Source organism: Stenella coeruleoalba (assembly GCF_951394435.1).
Source record: "Stenella coeruleoalba genome assembly, chromosome: 14".
NCBI lineage: Eukaryota > Metazoa > Chordata > Mammalia > Artiodactyla > Delphinidae > Stenella > Stenella coeruleoalba.
The window spans coordinates 52,073,985-52,097,858 of record NC_137160.1 but is presented as its reverse complement, the minus strand read 5'-3'; the positions used below and the strand labels follow the sequence as shown (position 1 = coordinate 52,097,858).

General features: G+C 38.0%; 1 protein-coding gene across 2 annotated transcripts in view; it reads right to left on the bottom strand.

Annotated features, from left to right (window-relative positions):
* The window catches only part of ROCK1 (Rho associated coiled-coil containing protein kinase 1), a 147,420-nt gene extending 135,884 nt beyond the window's left edge, over window positions 1-11,536 (bottom strand). For both annotated transcript variants that reach the window (XM_079941935.1, XM_079941936.1), the window contains exon 1: window positions 11,405-11,536. In XM_079941935.1, the coding sequence (XP_079798061.1) occupies window positions 11,405-11,497 (93 nt within the window). In that variant the 5' untranslated portion in view covers window positions 11,498-11,536. The remainder of the gene's footprint in view (window positions 1-11,404) is intronic.
* Between the last annotated feature and the right edge of the window lie 12,338 nt (window positions 11,537-23,874).

Genomic DNA, 23,874 nt, shown 5'->3' with positions numbered 1-23,874 from the left:
GTTGTAACTTATGTTAGACTATAAAGATGAGAAAATTGGCGAGGAAGACATAGAGGAGAACTCAAAGGGAGAGAAAGATAAGGCCTGGTGGGAAAGAGCAGGCAACATGCTGTAGAAAGTGAGGAAATCCACCTGGAACATACAGTCTATTTTGGAGAATGGTAGGAATTAAGACTAAGTAAATAGGGAAGCTAAGACCACATGACCAAAAGCACTAAAGTTAAGAAAAAGAAAGATACAGTATGGACTATACTGGCAAACTGCTAGGGTGTCCCACTAAACCCAAGAATGTTGGGTTGAAATTTTCGACTTGAGTAGGGCAGAAATAAAAGAAAGCAAAAATCAGATTTAAGAAATATTTCAAATAAAGAATCCCATTCTACTCTTCTCCCAAGTTTCCAAGTACTAGTATTTCTAACTACAGTGGAACCTTCATAAATCTGTAATATAAAGGTAGAGCAAGGAAAGGAGTAACTATTAACACCTGGATGAAACTACAGCACTTGCATATAAATTATTTCATTTAACCCTCATGATTAAACCTATGAAGTAAACATTATTATGATTCTCATTTTGCAGATTAAATATATTCAGGCTCAAAGAAGTTAGATAACTTGTCCAAGATCACTCAACTAAATAAAAAGTTGGCCTGTGGAATGGGGAGGTGGATAATAATGCTCTTGGTCAACACAAGTCCTTTTTCCCAGAACAAATTATGAAGACATATAATGAAAACAATGATGATGATAATGATAGCTAACATTAACTAAAGGCTGAGAACTATGCAAAGCATGTTACATGCACTAGCATTATCACATTTAATATTCCTAACAGCCCTATGAGAGTCTGTGATTAATCTCATTTGAGGATGATGTAAGCATATGAGTCCTAAAAAAGTTAAGAATTTTGCCCAAACTCACAAGGCTACTAAGTGCCTGACCTGGTTGGGATTCAAAATCACAGTCTGACTGCAAAGCTCATGCTCTCAACCACTATGCTATATTGCCTCCATGACTAGATATTACTAGAAATAAACAAAGGAAATACAGGAAACAAATAAACAAAGGAAATAGGATGAGATGAGTAAACACTTTTAGAGTGGATGATAAAAATTAGGGAAACATTTTCTTTGTCCTACTGTTACAGCATTAAAATTTTAAAAATTAACTAAAGGATAGAAGACATATCTAAAACAGAATTTCTTAATAAGGTTGGGAATTTAAATACACTTGTATCTAAAGACAGTTTGGAGATGGTTTCAACTACTGAATTTTGTACTATACTCCTAATGAAAACCAAGGGTCAGAGAGTAGACATTAGCTGTCCAAGGCCATACAATTTTTCAGTTTACAATTTACAGTGTCAACTAGAGAGTACAATTCTGTACTTCAGACCCCACCCACCATCACCCACCAACCATTCAGTTTTTCTTTCATGTATATCATACCCACATTCTTGGAAATTAAACAAATGTGTAATTATGTTAGTGTTGTTAGAACTAAGATCTTTCCATGTAAAAGCAAAAAATACAAAGTGATGATAAACATAAACTAGAATTATCAGTATAAAGTATTTTTTCTTCTTTCCAAAAATAAAATTTCACAGCCCTAATTATTAAACAAGGATAAGAAGCAATTTTAACCAGTAGTAATGAGTACTAGCATCCAGGTCCCCACTAAATGGCTGATTTCCAAGTCTGGGGCAAGAAATGTATGTACAAGATGAGCCTGGTCATCTTATTACACCAAGAAACAAGGAAGTTCCCTCAAAGATTATTAAGATCATAGACAAATAAGATGGGAGTCAATGTAAAGAGGCTCCCATTAGTCAAAGACAGGACAAACTGAGCATAGCAAACATGACAAAAATTGACTGAAACACATCAAATATATATTTTTAATGGTTTCCACAATGATGCCAAAAATAAAAAACAAAATAAAAGAGAGAAATAAATAAATGTTGGGTATATCTTATCCGCTGAACTTTATGTACTAGATTAATGAGTTCTTTTGCATACCAGCCTTTTAGGCAAAGGGAGACCACAGTAGGAAACTGTAGGGAGGGAGGCCGATAACAGCAGGGGATATATTCCCCTTGTTCCCTTACTGCCAGATCAACATGCTTCTATCTCTACTTAAAACCACAGTCCCTGCCAGAAAGCCCTCTCCGTAGAGCTACCCTTCCAATTGTTCTCTTCCCTTGTCATCCTAAAGGTGGTAGTAGCTCTTTCCCCACTGTTACTTGTCCCAGGGTACTGTACTACCCCTACTGATTTCCTTAAATACTGTCTATACATTTGTAAATAGTCCCTTTCTTAAATTTCCCTTAAATACCCAATTTGTGCCATGTCTAGCACACTAAACTTCCAAAATACCTCACTCTGAAAAGTGGCAATTAAAGAGAAAGACTAAAAGAATCTAAAAAAAAAAAAGTTGATATATGTGTATGTATAACTGATTCACTTTGCTGTACACCTGAAACTAACACATTGTAAATGAACTATACTCCAATAAAAACCTAAAAAACAAAAAGTTTAAAAAAAATAAAAATAAAGAGAAAGACTGATGCATTCACCCTGTACTTTATGAACACTATTTCACGGTAAGCAAACAGCCCTATAGACGATGAGTAAACATTCTTAAATTCTTATATTCTCTTAACAGAAGAATTACAGTTAATAAATGTGAAAGGAATGACATAATTAGAAAACCATTATTTTGCTTTCCCTGATGAATAACTGCTTCAGTTAAAAATTATAAATGGATGGAACCATTAGCTGAAAGGATACTAAAGGATTTTACAAAGCAAGTTATTCAGGCTGTCACCACCTGAACACACTGATCAACCTTAGCATCACTAAAAGCGTGGGTCAGCCAGGTACTGTATGCCTCTTGATGTGATGCAAAAGAAAATACAATCTATGAAACACTCCTGACTAAAAGGTCAAAATAATTAAAACGAGTTTTTAGATCTAACTACCAACTTACAGGAAACATGGAAGATACAGGAGCAAGCTAAATGACATGACAAGGAAACAAACAAAAAAAATCCAGAATATGAAACACTGTATGGTACCAACGACCTAGTTTTTTCAACAAGACAATGGGGGTGGCAGATCGAGGAGATGGGGGAAAAAACTGCTCTACATTAAAAAGAGACTTAAAAGACCTAACAAACAAAAGCAACATGTAGACTTTGTCCGAATCTAGATTCTAATAAGGCGACTGCAAAAAAAGACATCGTTTTAGACAACCAGAGAAATCTGAATATAAACTGGGAATTAATGGTACCAAGGTACTTTTAATTTTGTTAGACACGATAATGGCCATTGTGGTAATGTAAGAAAAAAAATTTTTTTGAGATGTTTACTGAAGTATGTAAGGGTGAAATGACAATATCTGGAATTTGCTTTAAAATATTTTTGCAAGAAAAAGGATGTTTGATGAAGCAAGTATGACAAAATTTTGAAAACTGCAGAATCTGAGTAATGGGGGTTCACTATGCTATTTTCCCTACTGGTGTATGTTTGAAATTTTTCATTTATAAAATTACCAAACAAAACAAAAATCCATGTTTTTCCCACTAAAACCATAGTTTTCAAACTTGAGCATGTCTAAGAAGCCACATCTCATGCAGGATCCTAGGACTCATACCCCAAAATTCTGACTTTGTCTGGGCATGGGCTCAGGTTCCATTTTTAACAAGTCCTCAAGGGAATCCAGTACATACAATCTACAGACATATCTGAAAATTATACACTTAGACTAATTCACCACAAGTCTTTAAATATACTCCACCTAAGAGAAAAGGCATGATCGTATCTCTTACCTCCCCTTCAAGCCTTACCCCATTTAAATCTGCTCATAACTTATCCTGTTCCTGGGACTGTAAGTTCCATGAAGGCAGAGCCCTTTGCTTTTACTCACCATGGGGTCCCCAGTGCCTACCAGAGCACCTAGCACACAGTACACAGCAAATAAATATTTGCTGAATAAATGAATTCATTATTCATTAATGAATGAATAACAGCAAAGAGAAAAAAGAAGAGTTAACTGTAGTTCACTATTTCAAAATTAGTTCCAGGGAACAATCTAAGGTAAAATTTCAATTTCTTGCCAAAAATCAGTATAGAAAGTATGGAATAAAGACTATAAATAAAGTATGGGAATAACAATAAACTAAAATTAAATAATAAAAATAAACATAGGAATAAAGGAGGGACACAGGTTAGGGTATGCTTTAAAATATGATACATGTTTAAGACAACCTCTCTCCTAAGACATCAAACTTTGAATGTTAATTTGAACATTCAAGTTCCTACTAAATGTTTAGAAACTATTATGAAAATGTACTCTTACATCTCACAATCCCAAACAGGAAGGGCAGACACATTAGAAAAGTAAACTAGTACATGTATACATTTTAGTGGAAAACAGATAAGTAACTCAATTACTACTTTCTCTGTTTAAAAAGCACAAACCCCTACAATTATGACACAAGTCACAAATGCAAAAAAGAATAACTGCCAAATATAACAATTAAAAGTTATCTTAGGATGATCTTCTAAGGCTATGTAGAACTAGTTGCAAAAATAGCACTTACCAAAGATGGTTCCTATTCTTATACTTCTACCCCCAAATCACTTAACTTTAAAATTTTCCTTCTTAAATAATAAATCATAACTTTTTAAATGTTTATGGAATTATAATAAATAAAGACTTATAGAATTTTTAGAGACACAATGGACATTAGCAACTACATGGTCCAATTCTTCATTGGGGAAGATGAAGCCCAGATGAGAAAAAAGATTTACTTGGCTACACAGAGAGTTAACAGCAACACAAGGATATGCCAGTGCTCTGAATTTCCAGTCCAGTGTACTTTTCACTATACCATGCTAACAGGATATTTTAAAGAATATTTTCCATTGTGAAATGCAGTAGTATCTGTTCACCTCCTTGTACATACATGTGTGGGGTATTCATCAGCTATGTTCTGGGCTTAAACTAAATGGATGTACCTCTTTTTTAGTGGGGATGGTCATGGGGAAGGGGAGCTACTAGACTATCTTCAGCAACAGAACTCCGTATGTAGTACTTCCTGATATGTGGGCCTTTCTGTCATATATCAGAATCTCTAGTTTTTACCATATAAACACATCAAAATTTAAAATCATGAAATAAAACTAAATTGTAAAGTTATGCAAAATCTAATCTAAAACTGGGAATTGGGGCTTCCCTGGTGGTGCAGTGGTTAAGAATCCACCTGCCAATGCAGGGGACGAGCCCTGGTCCAGGACGATCCCACATGCTGCAGAGCAACTGAGCCCGTGCGCCACAACTACTGAGCCTGTGCTCTAGAGCCTGCAAGTCACAACTACTGAGTCCGTGTGCCACAACTGCTGAGCCTGCGCTCTAGAGCCTGCAAGTAACAACTACTGAGCCCGCGAGCCTAGAGCCGGTGCTCTGCAACAAGAGAAGCCACCACGATGAGAAGCCCGCGCACCGCAACGAAGAGTAGCCCCCGCTGGCTGCAACTAGAGAAAGCCTGTGCACAGCAACGAAGACCCAACACAGCCAAAAAAAAATAAATTTTAAAAATAAATAAATAAAATAAAATAAAACTGGGAATTTACTCTTTGTTCATTATAAAATATTATCTGTGGTTCCTTCTTCTGGATTAAAAACAGCTCTGACTCAAGAGATTAATGAATGGCCCAATTCATGTCTCAGCTATTACTCTGAGCCACCTCTCTATACACCCACAGGGTTCTTGTGGTGCAATAAGGGCTGTTTAACAGAATAGTGAAAGTATAAGATACACACAGAAAGAGAGTAAGATAACTAAATCTCTGTAAACCAGCTCCCAACTATCTTTTTTATCAATCTGAACCCTTAGCACAAAGTAGGTATGTTATAAATCATGACTAAATGAATAAACAATCTCCAAAAGTCCCTCCTCATTCTACTGAATCTCATCTAAATGTCTCCATTGTCAGTAACAACTGGCTTGGACACTTCAAATAAAGTATAGCTGGATTATGAATTTACAAGCATGGTTTGAAGTGCCAGATAAATTACTTTACACTTAGAGAAGACAATAAATATCAACTTCCAGCCTAAGCACAGTGACTAGCATATAACAGGAATACTATAAATATGACAAAAATAATAGTTACCAATTAACAAATGCTTACTAAATGTCACATGTTGTGATAATTGCTTTGTCTACATTATTTAATCTTTACGAAAATCTAGTACTATTATCCTTCCACTTTCCTGAAGATGAAACAAGCTTTGAGAGGTTAAAATAATTCACCTAAAATCATCTGGTAAGTATACGACAGAGCCTACATTTGAATCCACGTTTAGAACCTACACAAAGATTTGCTGAATGAATGACCTCAAAACAGTCTGATCCAAACTAACCAGATATGCAACAGATACTGGTAACACTCATTAACTCATGAATTATGAACACTAGCAAGCATATAGCTTTAAGGCCCAAAGACTTAATGACCTCAAGTCTTTTCATTCCACCAACAGTAATATAACCCCAAATGTGATCAATGCAACTGGCAGGACACACAGAGGGACTATACAGCAATAATCTAGAATCTGGAATGCTAGCCACAATCTTTTGAAATAATCCAACATGTGACCTAGGATTGTCAAAGTTAAAGTATACAACAAAAGTTCCATTTGAGTGACAGGCACACTAGCAGTGTTAATGACAAAACAGGTAAGTTATGTGACATGAAGCTTATTTTGGAATATTAGTAATTTGAGTAAAAATATGACATCCAAGTAGAGATGCCTAATAGGCAGTCAGGTATTCAGGATTCAAAAACAGCAAAAAGACTAAAAAATAAAGACCTGGATATCATGGGTACAGAGATGATAGCAGCTGAAGATATAAGAATGGATGAATTCTCCAAGACAGGTGAAGAGAAAGCTAAGTATTACGGGCCAAAGACTGTGGCTGAAGGAAAAAGAAGTCAGCAATGTAAAGATGGAAAAGCACTAGGTCAAGGAAGCCCAGAAAAAGAGAATTTAAAGAGGAAAAACTCAAAACTTCATTTACATTTGCCTTCTACATTCTGAAAAACTGACTAATGAATGATGGTAGCAACAAATACGTACAAAGGGGACAGCAGTGTTGGAACTCAGTATGCACTGTTCATCTGTTATTGGTTGCCTTCCCTCTATGCCACTCACTCATTGTTACACCTCCACCAACTAAACAAAACTAGAAAAAAAAGGTCAGAAACAAAAACTAAAAAAAAAAAGATGCTACAGTCAGATAGCTTTATTTTCAAGAAATGTATGTCAAACCTCAAGACAAATATATACCTAACCTTCCCACTCACCTGCCTTTGTTTTTCCTTTTTAGCTTACAAATTGTAGCCATTTTTGCCTCTGGAAAAATAAACATTAATTAAACTCCATTCCTTACTGTTTTCAGAGGTACTCAAAACTATTGAGAAATTGTTAACAAACCTTAGATAAAATAATTCTAAGGTTTAAAAAAAAAGTTGGAAAAAGAAAAACAGCTCTTGATTATCACTATAAACTATAACATGGACAGTAAGAGAACCATTAGGACACTGGAAAGAATCCGACTTACAGAAAACCAACGTTGAGTAATTTGGATGATCTAGGAAACGAGTGACTAGGTACCGTATTACCTTAGCATCTGCAGACTATTTTAGCATTTACATTTGCAATATGAAAAATGGGCTTACCTGGTTTTTAAAATAAATTATGTGTTCAAGAAAAAGTTGAAGAAATCATTTATCAAGGCTTCTATCAGCTACATTATTTTATAACTACTAATACTCAACAAAAAAAGCTGTTTTCTTTGTGGGTGAGGTGGTTTAAAAGCCCTATGCCAGGGACTTCCCTGGTGGCACAGTGGTTAAGAATCCGCCTGCCAATGCAGGGGGTTCAAGCCCTGGGCCAGGAAGATCCCACATGCCACGGAGCAACTAAGCCCGTGCACCACAACTAGTGAGCCTGCACTCTAGAGGCCACGAGCCACAACTACTGAAGCCCGCGGGCCTAGAGCCTGTACTCCACAAGGAGAAGCCACCGCAATGAGAAGCCCCCGCACCGCAACGAAGAGTAGCCTCTGCTCGCCACAACTAGAGAAAATCGACAGGCAGCAACAAAGACCCAAGGCAGCCAAAAATAAATTAATTAATTAATTAACTAAATTTTTTTTAAAAAGACCTATGCCAAGAAACTCTTCAGAAATCAAAAGGTGTAGGAACTTTCATTTCTGAAGAGTAGGTCTAGTCAAGAAAACATAATTTGACAACTTTATTTTCTGAGATTACCAAAAAAATATTAGAACTTGAGTGTTGCACATGGCACAAAATACATACTCAATAAGTATCAGTTAAATAAAGCAACAAAGGCCAAAATAATAGGGAAAGTTCAATCAATTTAAGAAGGGTATTGTTCCTACAATACATGAGATGTCCAAAGTCCAGACAGGGAAGAGTAAAAACGGACTCACTGAAAAAGATGAAGCTGCCTGGTAGGTCATTCTGCATGGTTGAATAAATGAATGAATGTTTGATGATAAACATAAAATAATCATGCAAAGAAAATTCATGTTAGATGCTACAAAACTGGAAAAAGGGTTCTGCCTCCAAAGAAAAATTCAATCTTTACCAAGTTCAGATTAATATAATAAAATTTCAACAGCTATCAATAAGCAATTATGGAACTCAACAGAAAAAAGGTGACGGGGGAATATGTCCGTTGACTATGTTCTTTTAGGTTTTGGGCTCCAAGATACTTGGCTGTCCTAACTCTGAGAGGGCATGACTACCTGCCTACTTTCTTGACTCTTCCTCTTTGTTCTTTACCCTTTTATCATTATATCAGTTTCAACTTGCATCTGTGTGCAAATGATTTCCAAACTGTTATCTTTAATTATGAGCTCAGTTTCATATCTCCAATAGTCTACAGATCATGTCTTTGTGGTTGTCCTACTATCCCCTCAAACACAACAAATATAAAACTGAATTTATCAAAAAAAAAGAGTTCTTTTAAAAAACAAAAAATAAAAACGAACAACAACAACAAAAAACTGAATTTATCTGTAGCCAATTCTTCCCAAGCGATTTCCAAACCTTACTTGTTTTCACCAGTCTCCCTATAACCCAGGCTTAAAATTTTTAGTCATCTAACTATTCTTCTTGGTTGCCCCTTTTCCCCAACCCTGCCAATCAAATTCCATCAATTCTCCTTCCCCATTCTAATGCCCCAATTTTGAGCTTCAGTCATTTCTGGACTATTAAAATAATTTTTTAAAAAACTTCAAATCTCACCCCATCTCCAGTCTCTTTCCACACAACCCATCCTGCACACAACTACCACATTCATCTTCATTCACCCTAGCACAGCCCTGTTTATAAATATTTAATAGCCACAACATACTGAATAATCTAAACTCCTTAGCCTAGCAATCAAATCCTCCACACTCTAACCCCAATCTATCCTTCCAACTTTATCTTCTGTTCCCCTAGCATGTGCTAGCCCGTCATGTTTCCACCCTCTATTCACGTTTTCTTCCACTCCCCCTTTGACTACCCTCTATCTAAATCCTATCCATCCAGCATACAGCATACTGTGGCTCTCTCAACTCACAGAGTTCTTCCTTTCAATATCCAAGAGTATTTATTACCTATACCAATCATTTGAAACATCACATATTTTCTCAATCTGTGAAGTGTTTTGCTTTATTTTTGTGTATGTGTGTGAGATGAGGACTTGTTTTTCTAAATAGATTGGACTTTCAAGGAAAGAATTCATGACTCACATTTCCTTATATCCTCCACATTTCAATAAATTTGTGAGGTTCCCACCAAATGAAGCTACGGCAAGAGGCTAGAAGACAACTAAAACCAACCAAAAAAATTCCTACTAATCCCTCCCTGTAACACTGCTTCATGGAATAAGGAGATCAAAAAGCAAAGTAAAATCAAGAGATATACAAAAATTGGATAAATATTAAAAGAAGAATTAGACTTCTTAAAAGTTATAGAAATCCTTCCTAGAAAGATAAGTTCTAATTCCTTCTCTTATTCAATAAAATGTTTTCAATTGTATTAAGCATCAACCCTCTTTTTTGTTTCTCTATATGAAGGGCATCCATAATGTGGGTGTGACATTTCAAATATACAACCCACAACTCTTATTTCACAGTCAAGGATGCTTAGAGTAATTTAGAAAGCTTTGGGGAGAAACTTTCTTGTAGACCCATATGTGTTAAAAAATATATACACAGGTATTTAGAGTAACTGAAATGTATGTTAATTTTAAATGATCTACATCATTTTCCTGATTCAAGATGAGATTTTAAAATTGTATTATTTCTCTGAATGGCATTATTCAATTCACTTAATTTTAATCCCAAATACTGTGGACATCTAACATTAATTCTCTGAGAAGGTTGTAAATTACTATCCATATACATATTCCTTGAAACTTTTAAGATAACGTGGTTTTGTCTGGGCGAAAATAGGATTATTACATAACTTTTGGCTGTTCAGTAAAGGAAAAACTTGCTTACAAATAGTTTGCAACTATTAGTATTAGGAGATTTTGAAAAAACTTAAGAACTCCAGTTATCTACAGATACTTATTCATGCTATCAACCACTGAAGAATTTTTAAAATAGTGTTTCGGACTTTCATATCATAAAAACTTCTTCAGAATGTTTCAAAAGTTATAATGTTAAGCACAACACCACCAAAAAAGGCAATTATGACAAAATATCTGTGCAGTACTTTTGTAATCAACAATATTGTAAAAGATGTTAATATCGTGATGACCTACCATCAGATATCTTGGATTTTTAAACTTTAATAGTCCAGCAAAAAGTTCCTCAGACTCAAATCACCTATGACATTTTGGCTCAAAAATCACTTCCTCAATATCGATTCTACATTGTCACAAGTCTAAAAATTAAACCCTTAAGGAGATAAACAGCTGTAAATGGAAGCAGTCTTTTCAAACTTTACTGTCAAACCGATAGGAAGGATTAATATTACTAAGGTCGCCATTTAACAAACTATATACGTAGTAATGACTTTGACGTGGTAACTTTTTATATGATCGCCTGCAACAGAGGTTTATAAGTATCTTTTGTTTAACGATAAACTGAGTCAGAGCTAAAAGTTCAGAGAGTGCAGAGCCAGTCCAATGATAAATAGGTCTGCGGCATGAGCTTTCAATGGTACTCCAAGACTCTTCAGGAAAAACACCAGATTCTGGTGTTTTCCAAGATGATGCACACCTGAAACTTTCTTTTGCAGATAATCAGACTGAAAGCAAGAGGAAGGAAATAAATACAGAACCTCCGGCAAGCAAAAGAGAACTGTGCCACTCACCAGCAAACAATCTGAATTCACTTCCGATTTGGGATCCCGCAGCAGGTTGTCGATTTTTTCAAACCGAGTCTCAAAACTGTCCCCAGTCGACATGTTGCTGCTACTGTGACAATACCCTCGTACCAGCGCCAGTAGCGGAAAGCAATTTCAACCAACTTCCTCCGGCGGTGGGTTCGCGGCCGCGGGGCGGAGGAGCCGGAACCCCAGGGTCACCAGGTGCGCCCGGTTCCCCCTCCTCCCCCTCACTGAGGGGATCTCCGCTCTCCAGACCCCGGGCCGGGGGCGACGGCGACCCACAGCCGCTCGGACGCCCGAAGTCGCATCCCACCCGGCAGCCCCTCACGACAGCCGACAGCGCCGTCGCCACCAGCCTCGTCGCTCCGGCGAAGTGCTTCAGCCTAGCGGGCCCCGGCCGCTTTCGCCATGGAGGGCTCCCGGTCCCGAGATGGGCAGGAGGGGGGAGAGAAAGAAAAGCAGGGTGGAGACTCCTCCGGGCAGCAGGGGAGGGAGAAGAGGAAAGGCGAAAGCGAAGGGCGGGTGCGGAGCTGTGCCAGCTGCCGCCGCCGGCGCTCGGGCCCGGGCCGGGCCCGCTCCTCTCTGAGGCGCTGGAGACGGTCTAGCCCTGCATCCCCGGATCCACTTGGCCCGGTCCGACGCACCGATCCGCCTCGACCCAAGAGCTGGTCCCCGCGGGATAGCCTCAGTCTCCCATTTTGTCCCGACGCTGACGGGGCTGCTGCTGCGGTGTCCGGCGGGGCAGGGCGAGGTCGGTGCCCGATGGAGACTTGGGAGAGGACGGGCTGGAGAGGGGGCGGTGAGGGAGACGAGAGTCCGGTCCCGGCGGCTGCGGCTGGGGGAGCTTCTGGGAGGCGCTGTGGCCCGGGCTGGCGAAAGGGCGAGTCGCGCGGCGAGTGCTTGGGGGGTGGGGCGAGGGGGGCCGTGAGGGACTAATATGTCCGCCTTCCTGTTCAAACAAACGGAGACCGCCGGCGCCGACTGCGCATGCGGGGCGCGGACATTCGGAAGGGGAACCGGGCCCGCGCCGCGCGCGCGCGCGCACTCTGACGCCTCCGCAGGGCCAGGCTGGGCCGGGCGGGGCGGAAGGCGGGGCGCCCCCGGGGCCTCGCAGGCTGCCTGGGAAGGCTGGCAGCGGGGAGGAGCTGACTGGGCGCGGCGGGCGGCACCGCCCTCGCTCCTGCAGGCGTTGAGCAGCTAAGCCGTCTCGGGAAGCGGCTGTGGGTGTCCACGCGGAGTAGGACCTCTCGCTGCCTCCGGTGGCGTCCTGGCCGCTGCCCCAGCTCTGCTTCCTCTGGGCTGCAGCCATCAGAATTCTAGCGAGAAAGGGTGCTTGTTATTGTTATTTTGGAGATAGGTTTTTTTGTTTTGTTTTTTAAAGGCAAGATGCCTTTTCGCCGGCAGGGACCAGCGTTTTAGCACCAGCGGAGTCTGGTCTTCAGTAGTGCTTCATCGTCGGCCCTCCGTGAACCCCACGTCGTTTAACCCGTCTTTGCTTCCATGGGAAAATTACGAAGCAGTGCAGTACATGACCCTCCTAAAGCGAGCGTGTGTGTCAGGGGAGCTTTAAACTATTGACTCCGGAAGATATGGTCAATAGAAGTCAAGCTCAATTTAGTTTAAAAAAAAAAGAAAAGAATCTCAGGAAAGAAATCAATATTTTTTAAGTTATTCATACTAGCTCTCTCACACGATTAACACTCCCACTATAGTTCTCTTCTTGATGTGTAATCCTGCCATTTCGATTTCAAAACATTCAGTGAAACTTAGAATGTGATTTTACCAGACTAAAGTAGAACATGAAAGTAATGGCCATTTCCTCCTAATTCAATTGCTTCATTGACTGTAGTGTGAGAGAGGGTGAGACGTGTTATCCAATCTGCTGATAAAGTAATGTTCGTCACTGCTTTCAGCAGGACATCTACCTTAATTCATTTCTAATCAATCTTCAGGTTTGCTCATAGGTCAAATAAAGGATTGCTAATAATAGAAAATGTGGATGTTTTGCCCCACACTGGAGAATGCTACAGATGAACCAATTGTCTATATAAAAAGCACTGTACAGCATCTGAACAGTCCACCAACTTTCTGTTGTGAGTCAGAGGTTAGGAAAATGTTCTGTTGTTTGAAAAATGTGCATTCTGTTTTCATTGTGTTAGATGCAAGAAATATTTAGATGTAAAATCCACTGTATAAATCAAGATAGGAAGTAAATCTTCACAAAAATCGTATCCGACGAGAACTAGACAAAATTCAGGTATTTCATTAAATGCTTTTGCAGTGACTTTTCCTGGCTCCAGTATTTTAAGCCAGTCATGTGAATTAAACTTATTTTTAAGCATAGGGCTTAAAATAAATCTGGCAGTTGCCCTAAAATAAATGTCCTAAACCATGCTTGTCCTTTTTTATTACCATTTTTAGGTAGTCTTAGGAATTTTGTTGTTTCTCAGAGAACTGTGAGCATTTTGCTGCTTTCCACTTGGACACTTAAAAAAATGCAGGTAGCTAAGACAATAATTGAGTGGCACTTATAAATGTAAGTGGGACTGAAAGCCCATCTGGCAAAGCTACTAGAAGTATAGGTGTGGCCTATATATTTTACTGATCTACAAGGCTAATCTGATGATTGTAACCCCCCACTATCTTTTACCATAAGATAGCTGGACTCTGTATCAATGTTTTTGTTTTTTAAAAGTCCTCACCTGTAATGGAGTAGAATCATATGACATTAAAGTTCCTTTCCAACTTTAAAACTCTATTGTCTAATTGTTACTAGTCTCTTTAAAAGCATTGTGGATATTTGAGATCACCCTTAAAGTATATATTAGAATCCTAAGTACAATTGCAAACTACTGATACCATGGATAAATATAGTAAGAATATGACATTAAATATACATACTGAGCGCTTACCATGTGTTAGGCACTATGCCATATATAATATCTCATTAAAACTTCAAAAATACTCTGCTATAGTTATACCTACATTGTAGATGGGGAAACTGAGGTGCAGAAAGATACATTAGTTGCTCAAGGTCATGACAGACCCACGTTGGAACAGAGGCTGTCTGACTCCAGAATCCCAACTCTTACCTGCTGAGTATGCTAACAATATCCAATCCTAATACAGTAACAAGTAGTAGTATTTCACAACTGTATTATTTACATCCCATAGATTTAAATGATTCCATATAAAAAAGGAAATTATAAAATTTACAATGTGAGCAATATGATTACAGTCCCTAGGGAAAGATGTGAAATGATTGTAGTAAGGTGTGAATAAAAAGGATCTTGGTAGTATTCGATAACAGTGGCTTGAATAGAGGTTCCCAAACACTGGGTCCAAGAACCAGTGGTCGTCCTTGGTGGAGTTGCTCATAAAGGAAGCTGTTCTACTTTAAGACTGTCTTTCAATCTGAAATTCTCTTGACTACTTTTTAAAAAAACTAAATGTATTTTCCTTTAAGAAGCAAGAGTAATAGTAAATGGTACAGCTTTTTTAATGTTTTTCACCTGGAAATTTAAAATTACAAATTTGGCAACTTAAGCAAATATATAGATTAAATTAGTTATATGTTAATTTTTCTGGTTTTTGGAATTCAAACATCTGGAAGTGTTTAATTTATATGAGATTCATGCTAGGACCTAATGAAGAGACTGCGGTGCTGAAAGAATTTGAATGAGGCATATTTGGGAGAGATCATGGAAAAAGTAGAAAGATTTGGGTATAGACTTGTGTATAGTGAAAGACAATTAAGTTGAGCGTTCCTTTGCTTTCAGTTATTTCGTAGGAAATTGATTCTGTTTAACTTTATGGAATTCTTTCGTAAACATTGATGTAGTAGCTAGCCTCGAAGGATGGTCCCCAAAGAACCCTGTCTTCCAGTATTCATGCCCTCCTGGAGTACCCTCCCACACTGAATCTGGTCTGGGGCCTTATGACCTGCTTTAACCAATAAAATGCAGCAAAAATGGCACTGTGCCAGTAACAAGCCTAAACTTTGTGAGTTTGCCTGGCAACTAAGCATTTAGTGCTCTGGTAAGCCCAACTAAACTGAGATCACCATGGTGTGAGGAAACCCAAGCTAACTAAACACAAGAAGAAATCAGATGGAGGATGACTGAGGAATCCAGCAAACCTTGAGAACAGAGACTCCAGACTTATGACCCACATCAAGCCATTCCAGCAGTCCCCAGACATTTGAAACGCGCCAGATGACACCACAGGGAACAGAGACAAGCTAATCCCTCCAATCACTGCCCACACATCAGAATCATGAACATATAATAAAATGGTTGTTACTTAGAGCTTCTAAATTTTGGGGTAGTTTTTCAACATTAAATAACCAAAACGGTTGGATTTCAGGGAAAAAAAATATTCATAGCTAAATGTGTATATAGACATCTATTAAGAGTACCTTTTATACTTGTTTTATATCACCACTATACAAGGAAGTGGTCCACAATGAAGTGTTGTAAAGGAATGACAAATTAACTCATGTTTATTGTCTTTACTTCAACAAACCTTTGTACAAAAGAAATGTAAAAGCTTTTTGATCAAATTAAAGAATGCTTCCAGATTTTAAAAAATATTATAAAGTTACCATATTCCCATATAAACACATTTTCACATATATTTTTACATTTTCTCAATGCATAGTCACATCTATTCTATCTTAAAAATGCACCAAAAATTCAGGTACACGCTGTAAGTTACATATCAATTGTAATTTGGTGCCATAAATTGCATGTAATTTCAAAAATGCATACCACAACATATATACACTACCAAATGTAAAATAGATACCTAGTGGAAAGCAGCCGCATAGCACAGGGAGATCAGCTCGGTGCTTTGTGACCACCTAGAGGGGTGGGATAGGGAGGGTGGGAGGGAGACGCAAGAGGGAGGAGATATGGGGATATATGTATATGTATAGCTGATTCACTTTGTTATACAGCAGAAACTAACACACCATTGTAAAGCAATTATACTCCAATAAAGATGTTAAAGAAATTTTTTAAAAAATGCATACCACAAATGTGTTAAGAAGGTTATGTGGCTAAGTTCCTACAGAAACTGTAGTTAACATTTCCAAGAAAGTATGATTCTTATTATGTTTCATATAACTTTCAAAAAGGGCATTACTTTATTTATTTTTTTAGTGTGGAACAACTTCACTTGATTCTGAACAACTTTAGTAAACAAAAAGTTGTGAAAATTTAGGTTCAGTTCTGTTTTAAGAGATTGGTTTTATATGATGAATATTTACCCTCAAGTAGTTTATATGTACATATTTTTCTAGATTTGTGAAGTGAATCAGGAAGAATATGTTCCATTACCTAAGAGTGCTCTTGAGATGAGCCAAGCTCTTTTTTTCTTTCCACAGGATATTCAGGCTTGGGAGTCAATGTAGTTTGACATGTTTACATCTACTACAGCCTAGGTGGTGCCTGGGCAGTTGGGGATGTGACATCTATCAAGATTACTGCAAGGAAAAGTGTAGGACCAGCCGTGAGCACAGGGTGCCCTTAAGGGCTTCTCCTGACTCACCCTGGAATGCCTTCCTCTAACATCTGTTTTTTATTTCTTAGAAGCTGCTATTCCATTCAACTGCAAAAATACTTGCATTGACCCTAGAAACAGAATGGAAAAATAGAAGGAAACAGATTTCTGTAAAACAGTTACTTCCCTGCTCTATGTTATTGCCATCTTGGGGACCCTTCTGTTCCCACACTCACAAGCCCAAGCATGTAAATGTCTGATGTTATAATTCATTCCAAGGGTGGAGACTGTTAGGTTTGTGGAACCCCTGAGATGGTGCATGCATGACCATAGTAAGAGAGGAAAGCCCAGATCAAGGAGATAATAACAGATATACATAGTTGGTCACATACTCTTTTTCAGTTTTTGCAAGAGCCTCCTGTCCAAATTTCCCCCTCCCACCCAGCAGCCCCCCACTGAGTCCCAATTGTGTGTTTTCTAGCCCATTGCTTTTTAGGTACTTACATCTTCCTCTTTAGGGCTGTTACATTAGTGAATTGCCTTTTTTGGCAGTAACGGACTCTCGCTCAATATCTAATTCCCTTTTTTTTTTCATAACGACTTTTATCACTCATCTCTGTCTCAACTTTAAGACTTCCATGCCGGGATATGGGGATATATATATACATATAGCTGATTCACTTTGTTATACAGCAGAAACTAACACAGCACTGTAAAGCAATTACACTCCAATAAAGATGTTAAAAAAAAAAAAAAAGACTTCCATGCCAAACACGTGGAAACAGAAAAATGTGTATCTGACATTTCACCATTTCCCCCTCCCTTTCATCATTCAAAGACCTCCTAAAATATAACATCTTCCCTAAAATCCCTGTAACTTGAAGAGAGGCACTGATTCCTCATGTTCACCCATCAGCATATAAATATCACCCATATACACTCTATATATTCTTTCTTAATAACCAAGACCCTTTATAAACCTTACTCCTTTTTATTTGCAGACAGTGTTAGTGCTCTGCTAGTTGAATTTATACATATGCTCTTGTTTATGTGTTCTTGTCATTGCTGCTTCATGCATTCCCTAAGGCATAGGCTAGGACTTTTAAAGCAGTAATCATGTTTTTCTTTCATTATAAAAATAGTACACGCTTATTTTTAAGATTTTGGGAAATATGGAAAAGTAAGAGAACAAAATTCACTCATATTCCCACCACTCAATTACCATCACTATTGACAATTTTGGAGATTTTCTTTTAATCATTATTTGTCCCCTGCAAAGGTTTGTTTGTTTTGTATGCTGTATGTGCAATTCTTATATACTGTTTTTTTTTTCCAGCTTACATAATGGTTTGTATAGGCATAATTAAGCATAACTTTTTATACCTGCATAATATTCCATTCCAGAAATTTACCATACTTTATTTAACCATTACTATAAATAGTGCTACTATAAACATCCTTGTGCATGGTTTTTTCTTTTCTTTCTTTTTTTTGATTTTTTTCCCTTTAAAAAATTTTTTAATTTTATATTAGAGTACAGTTGATAAACATTTTTTGGATTTTTTTCTCTTTAAAAATTTTTAAAATTTTATATTATAAAGTTTTTTCTTAATTGAGAATTATTTCCTTAGAAATGCTTCTCAGGGACTTCCCTGGTGGCGCAGTGGTTAAGAATCCGCCTACCATTGCCTGGGATATGGGTTCAACCCCTAGTCTGGGAAGATCCCCCATGCCGTGGAGCAACTAAGCCAGTGCACCACAACTACTGAGCCTGTGCTCTAGAGCCCATGAGCCACAACTAATGAGCCTGTGTGCCACAACTAATGAAGCCCGCGCACCTAGAGCCCATGCTCTGCAACAAGAGAAGCCACTGCAATGAGAAGCCCGCACACCGCAACGAAGAGTAGCCCCTACTCGCTGCAACTAGAGAAAGCCCGCCCGCAGCAACGAAGACCCAACGCAGCCAAAACAAAACAAAAAAAGAAATGGTTCTTAGAAATGGGCCAAAGCATTTTAAACACTTTTGATATATTTTGCCAAATTGTTTTTCAAATAGCAATGCAAGTTTACACTCCGGCTATTTATGTTTATGTCCCTTTTTTTTTTTTTTTTTTGCGGTACGCGGGCCTCTCACTGTTGTGGCCTCTCCCATTGCGGAGCACAGGCTCCGGACGCGCAGGCTCAGCGGCCATGGCTCACGGGCCCAGCCGCTCCGCGGCATGTGGGATCTTCCTGGACAGGGGCACGAACCCGTGTTCCCTGCATCGGCAGGCAGACTCTCAACCACTGCGCCACCAGGGAAGCCCTATGTCCCTTTTTATCATCCTCCCCCTGGCATTGGATGTGTCGTTATTAACATCTTAGCTCATTGTTGTATTAATTTGCATATCTTTGATTACTACAAGGTTGAATACTTTGCCATATGTTGTTAATTAGCTGTTTTTCTTTTTCTATGAATTAATTTGTGATTTGTGCCTATCCATCAATGGGGCCTTAGGATTTTTCTTATTGATTTTTATGAGCATAAATCTGAATATATATGTATGTATGTGTATATATGTAGGTATGCATATATATATGTATGTCTTAAGGATATTTTTATTCTAGAATTGAAAAATTTTACCAATTTATTGTTTATTTAAACATTTTGAATGTATTTTGTCAATTAAAATATATACTTTAAAAAATTCTGTTAAATCCATGATATTTTAAAGGAATTTATTTTATTATTTTTAATTTAGAAAGTCCTCCCACCTTCCAAAAGGTTGATATATATTTCTATTTTCTTTTGTCTCTTTTCCCCACCCTCACCATGGCTTGCTTTCTGTATATTTTTTTTAATTCCAACTGAAATGCATTTAGGCAAGAGCAGAAAGTCTAGCTGGGAGTCAAGAGACACTGAAACCAGAGTTGAAAAGCTCTGATGAACCATTGATACTCGCTCAGACTTTCCAGGCCTAAATGATTCTCATCTCTGCTTCTTGGTGGTTTACTTTATTCTTTCCCTATGTCCATGAACTGACTTCTTCCTACTTCTCCCTGCACATAAGCCAAATATAGCAACTTCTGCATCATACACTTAATTACAGTGAATTTAAGTACTAAGAGAGGATAAGTATCTCTTGTTCCAATCCATATTCTGTAAATTTTACTTAATTTTTGAACAGTTAATACATACTCTGACATATAAATCCAACAGATACAATGTGGTATTCAATGAAAAGTAATTCTTCCTCTCACCTCTGTCCATAAGCTACTTATTCCTTAACACAAAAGGCAATGGCTGTTCAGTTTCTTATATTCTTTCGGTAAGTACGCAATCATCCACATTTGTTACATAGACTTTTCTCAACCATGCTTTTTCTTCCCCTATCTTAACAATATATCTTGAAGATCGTTCTGTATCAGTAAATATAGAACTGTCTCATTCTTTTTAACACCTACCAAGTAGTTCACTTTTTGCATTCATAGCAATTTATTTAACCAATACCCTACTAAAGGACATCTTAGTTGGTTCCAATCTTTTCCTGTTATAAACAATGCTGCAATGAATAGCTTTGTGCTTAAGTCCCTCCTGAGTTATTTATTTTGATTCTTTTCTTTGTTAAGTGGTTCTTCATTCAATATTTTTTTTATAGGAAGTGCTCATAGGAAAATGGTTTTCATTCTTTCTTTTTAAAAAGTTTCTACTGGGCTTCCCTGGTGGCGCAGTGGTTGGGAGTCCGCCTGCCGAGGCAGGGGACGCGGGGTCGTGCCCCGGTCCGGGAGGATCCCGCATGCCGCGGGGCGGCTGGGCCCGTGGGCTATTGGCCGCTGAGCCTGCGCGTCCGGAGCCTGTGCTCCATGACGGGAGAGGCTGCAGCGGTGAGAGGCCCGCGTACCGCAAAAAAAAAAAAAAAAAAAATTTCTACTTAGTCAATGTCTTTGCTTTCTATAATTTTCTATATAAACTTCAGGCTATTTTTCCTTTTGTTTCTGCAGTGATTTGGATTTTGGAATAAAGAATTCTTGTTGTTAGTCTACTAATAGTTACCTTTAAACACAATGTTAAATATACATTTTTATGACTATAAATTTAAGCATAAAACTATAACTTTTGAAAACTTTCTTTTTAAATGAGAAATACAAATGGGCACCTTTTCTTTCTCTCCTTTTTTTTTTAAAAAAAAAAAACAAACTTTTTTTGTTTTTTTATCTTTCTCTCCTTTTTTTTTTTTTTTAAAAAAAAAAAACAAAAAAACACTATAGGGCTTCCCTGGTGGCGCAGTGGTTGAGAGTCCGCCTGCCGATGCAGGGGACACGTGTTCGTGCCCCGGTCCGGGAAGATCCCACATGCCACGGAGCGGCTGGGCCCGTGAGCCATGGCCGCTGAGCCTGCGCGTCCAGAGCCTGTGCCCCGCAACGGGAGAGGCCGCAACAGTGAGAGGCCCGCGTACCGCAAAAACAAAACAAAACAAAACACCATAATCTTTTCTTTCAAGTTTTACAATATTATCTTCAAGTTTGTAACTAAATTATAACTAACATTTAGATTTACTTCTGTATTTTTAACTTCCATATTTGCTTCCAGTCCTTGTAAAGAATTTGTTTTCTTGCACTTTAATTTTTACTCATTTTTGAGTGGTCTAAAGTAAAACCTTAAATTATTTTATTTTTTTCTTCCAGTTCTATTGACATGAAGTTGACATACAGCACTGTATAAGTTTATCTGTATAACTACAGATAATGATTTGATTTATGTACATCATGAAATGATGACCACAATAAATTAGGAGAACACATGTTATCTCATATAGATACAAAGTTAAAGACACAGAAAAAAATTTTTTTTCCTGTGAACTCTCAGGATTTACTCTCTTAACAACTTTTTTTTTTAGATTTTTTTTGATGTGGACCATTTTTAAAGTCTTTATTGAATTCGTTACAATATTGCATCTGTTTTATGTTTTGGTTTTTTAACCAGGAGGCAGGTGGGATCTTAATTCCCTGACCAGGGATTGAACCTGCACCTCCCACATTGGAAGGCGAAGTTTTAACCACTGGGCCGCCAGGGAAGTCCCAAATATTTATTTATTTATTTATTTGGCTGTGCCAGGTCTTAGTTGCCACACTCGGGATCTTCGTTGCCACGTGTGGGATCTTTTTTTTGGTTGCGGCTTGCAAACTCTTAGTTGCGGCATGTGGGATCTAGTTCCCTGACCAGGGATCTAACCCGGGGCCCCTGCATTGGGAGTGCAGAGTCTTAGCCACCGGACCACCAGGGAAATCCCAACAACTTTCAAATATAACATACAGCAGTGTTAATTATATTTATAATGGTGCACATTACATCCCCAGTACTTATTATCTTATAACTGGAAATGTGTACCTTTTGAATGACTTCATTCAGTTCCCACCTGCCTCACCCCCTGCCTCTGGTAACCACAAATCTGGTCTCTTTTTCTATGAGTTAGTTGGTTGGTTGGTTGATTTTTGAAGTATAATTGACCTACAGCACTATGTTAGTTTCCGTTACAGAACATAGTGATTCAATATTTCTATTCATTTCCAACTGATCACCATGATAAATCTAGTTATAAAATGACACCATACAAAGATATTACATAGTTATTGACTATATTCCCCACACTGTCTGTTTCATACCTGTGACACGTTTAAAACTTTAAATAATTTTAAAATGAAGGATCCTTAGGTGAGATCTAGCACATCTTTAAGCATGTCTGTTGTCTTCAGACATCAATGACAACATGGATAGATACAGTTTTTTGGTTCGTAAATCTTTGCCCTAAAATTCTTTAAGTGTACTCCACTATCTGTTTTTAGACTTAGTGCTACTGAAGAAAAGTAAAAGACCAACCTGTGTTTTGCTACTTTATATTCAACATTTTCTTGCTTAACTCTTGCAGGATTCTTTGTGTATTTCTGAAATTCAAAAACTTCACTGGGATAACCCCAGGGGTGGATCTCTTATCATAAATTTTTTCTGGAAGAGGGAACTTCTGAAAAGACTAAGGTCTTCCTTCACCTCACTGAAATTTTCTTTTTTTTTTTTAACATCTTTATTGGGGTATAATTGCTTTACAATGGTGTGTTAGTTTCTGCTTTATAACAAAGTGAATCAGTTATACATATACATATATTCCCATATCTCTTCACTCTTGCGTCTCCCTCCCTCCCACCCTCCCTATCCCACTCCTCCAGGCGGTCACAAAGCACGGAGCCAATATCCCTGTGCCATGCGGCTGCTTCCCACTAGCTATCTACCTTACGTTTGTTAGTGTGTATATGTCCGTGACTCTCTCTCACCCTGTCACAGCTCACCCTTTCAAATTTTCTTATATATTAGTTTATTGCATATGCTTCATTTATCTCATCTTCTTTTGGAACATCTATTATCAATACCTAGGATCTCATCTTTGTCTTCCTTATCTCTATTTCTCTTTGTTCTTTTCTTCTACATTCTGGGAAAGCTTCTCAAGTTTGTCTTCTGAAACACTGATTTGATTTGCTGCCCTGAAGAGTCGGCTATATGTGACCTCCAGAATGGATTTTATTTGAGTTACTGCATTTTAAAATCTTGGTTTCCTTAAAGACTTTTCTACCCTGTTTTCTTTTCACCTTAATCTGTTTTCATTTCAGTTTAGCCTGCTCTTTCTATTCGTATTTCATAGGCATGAGTTTTTTATAAAAAAAAGATATAACTTAGATCTAGTAAAATGCACAGATCTTAAGTGTACAAGTCAGTGGAGTTTTATATATGTATACAACTGTGTGAACACCACCAAATCTATTATAGAACACTTTTAACACTCCCAAATAGTTCCTCATTTCCCCTCCCTATAAACACCTCACCAAGGTTAATCTATATTCTAATTTCTATCACCATAGATTAGTTCTTCATGTTTTAGAATTTCATAGAAATGAAACAATATACTATATAGTTTCTTGTGACT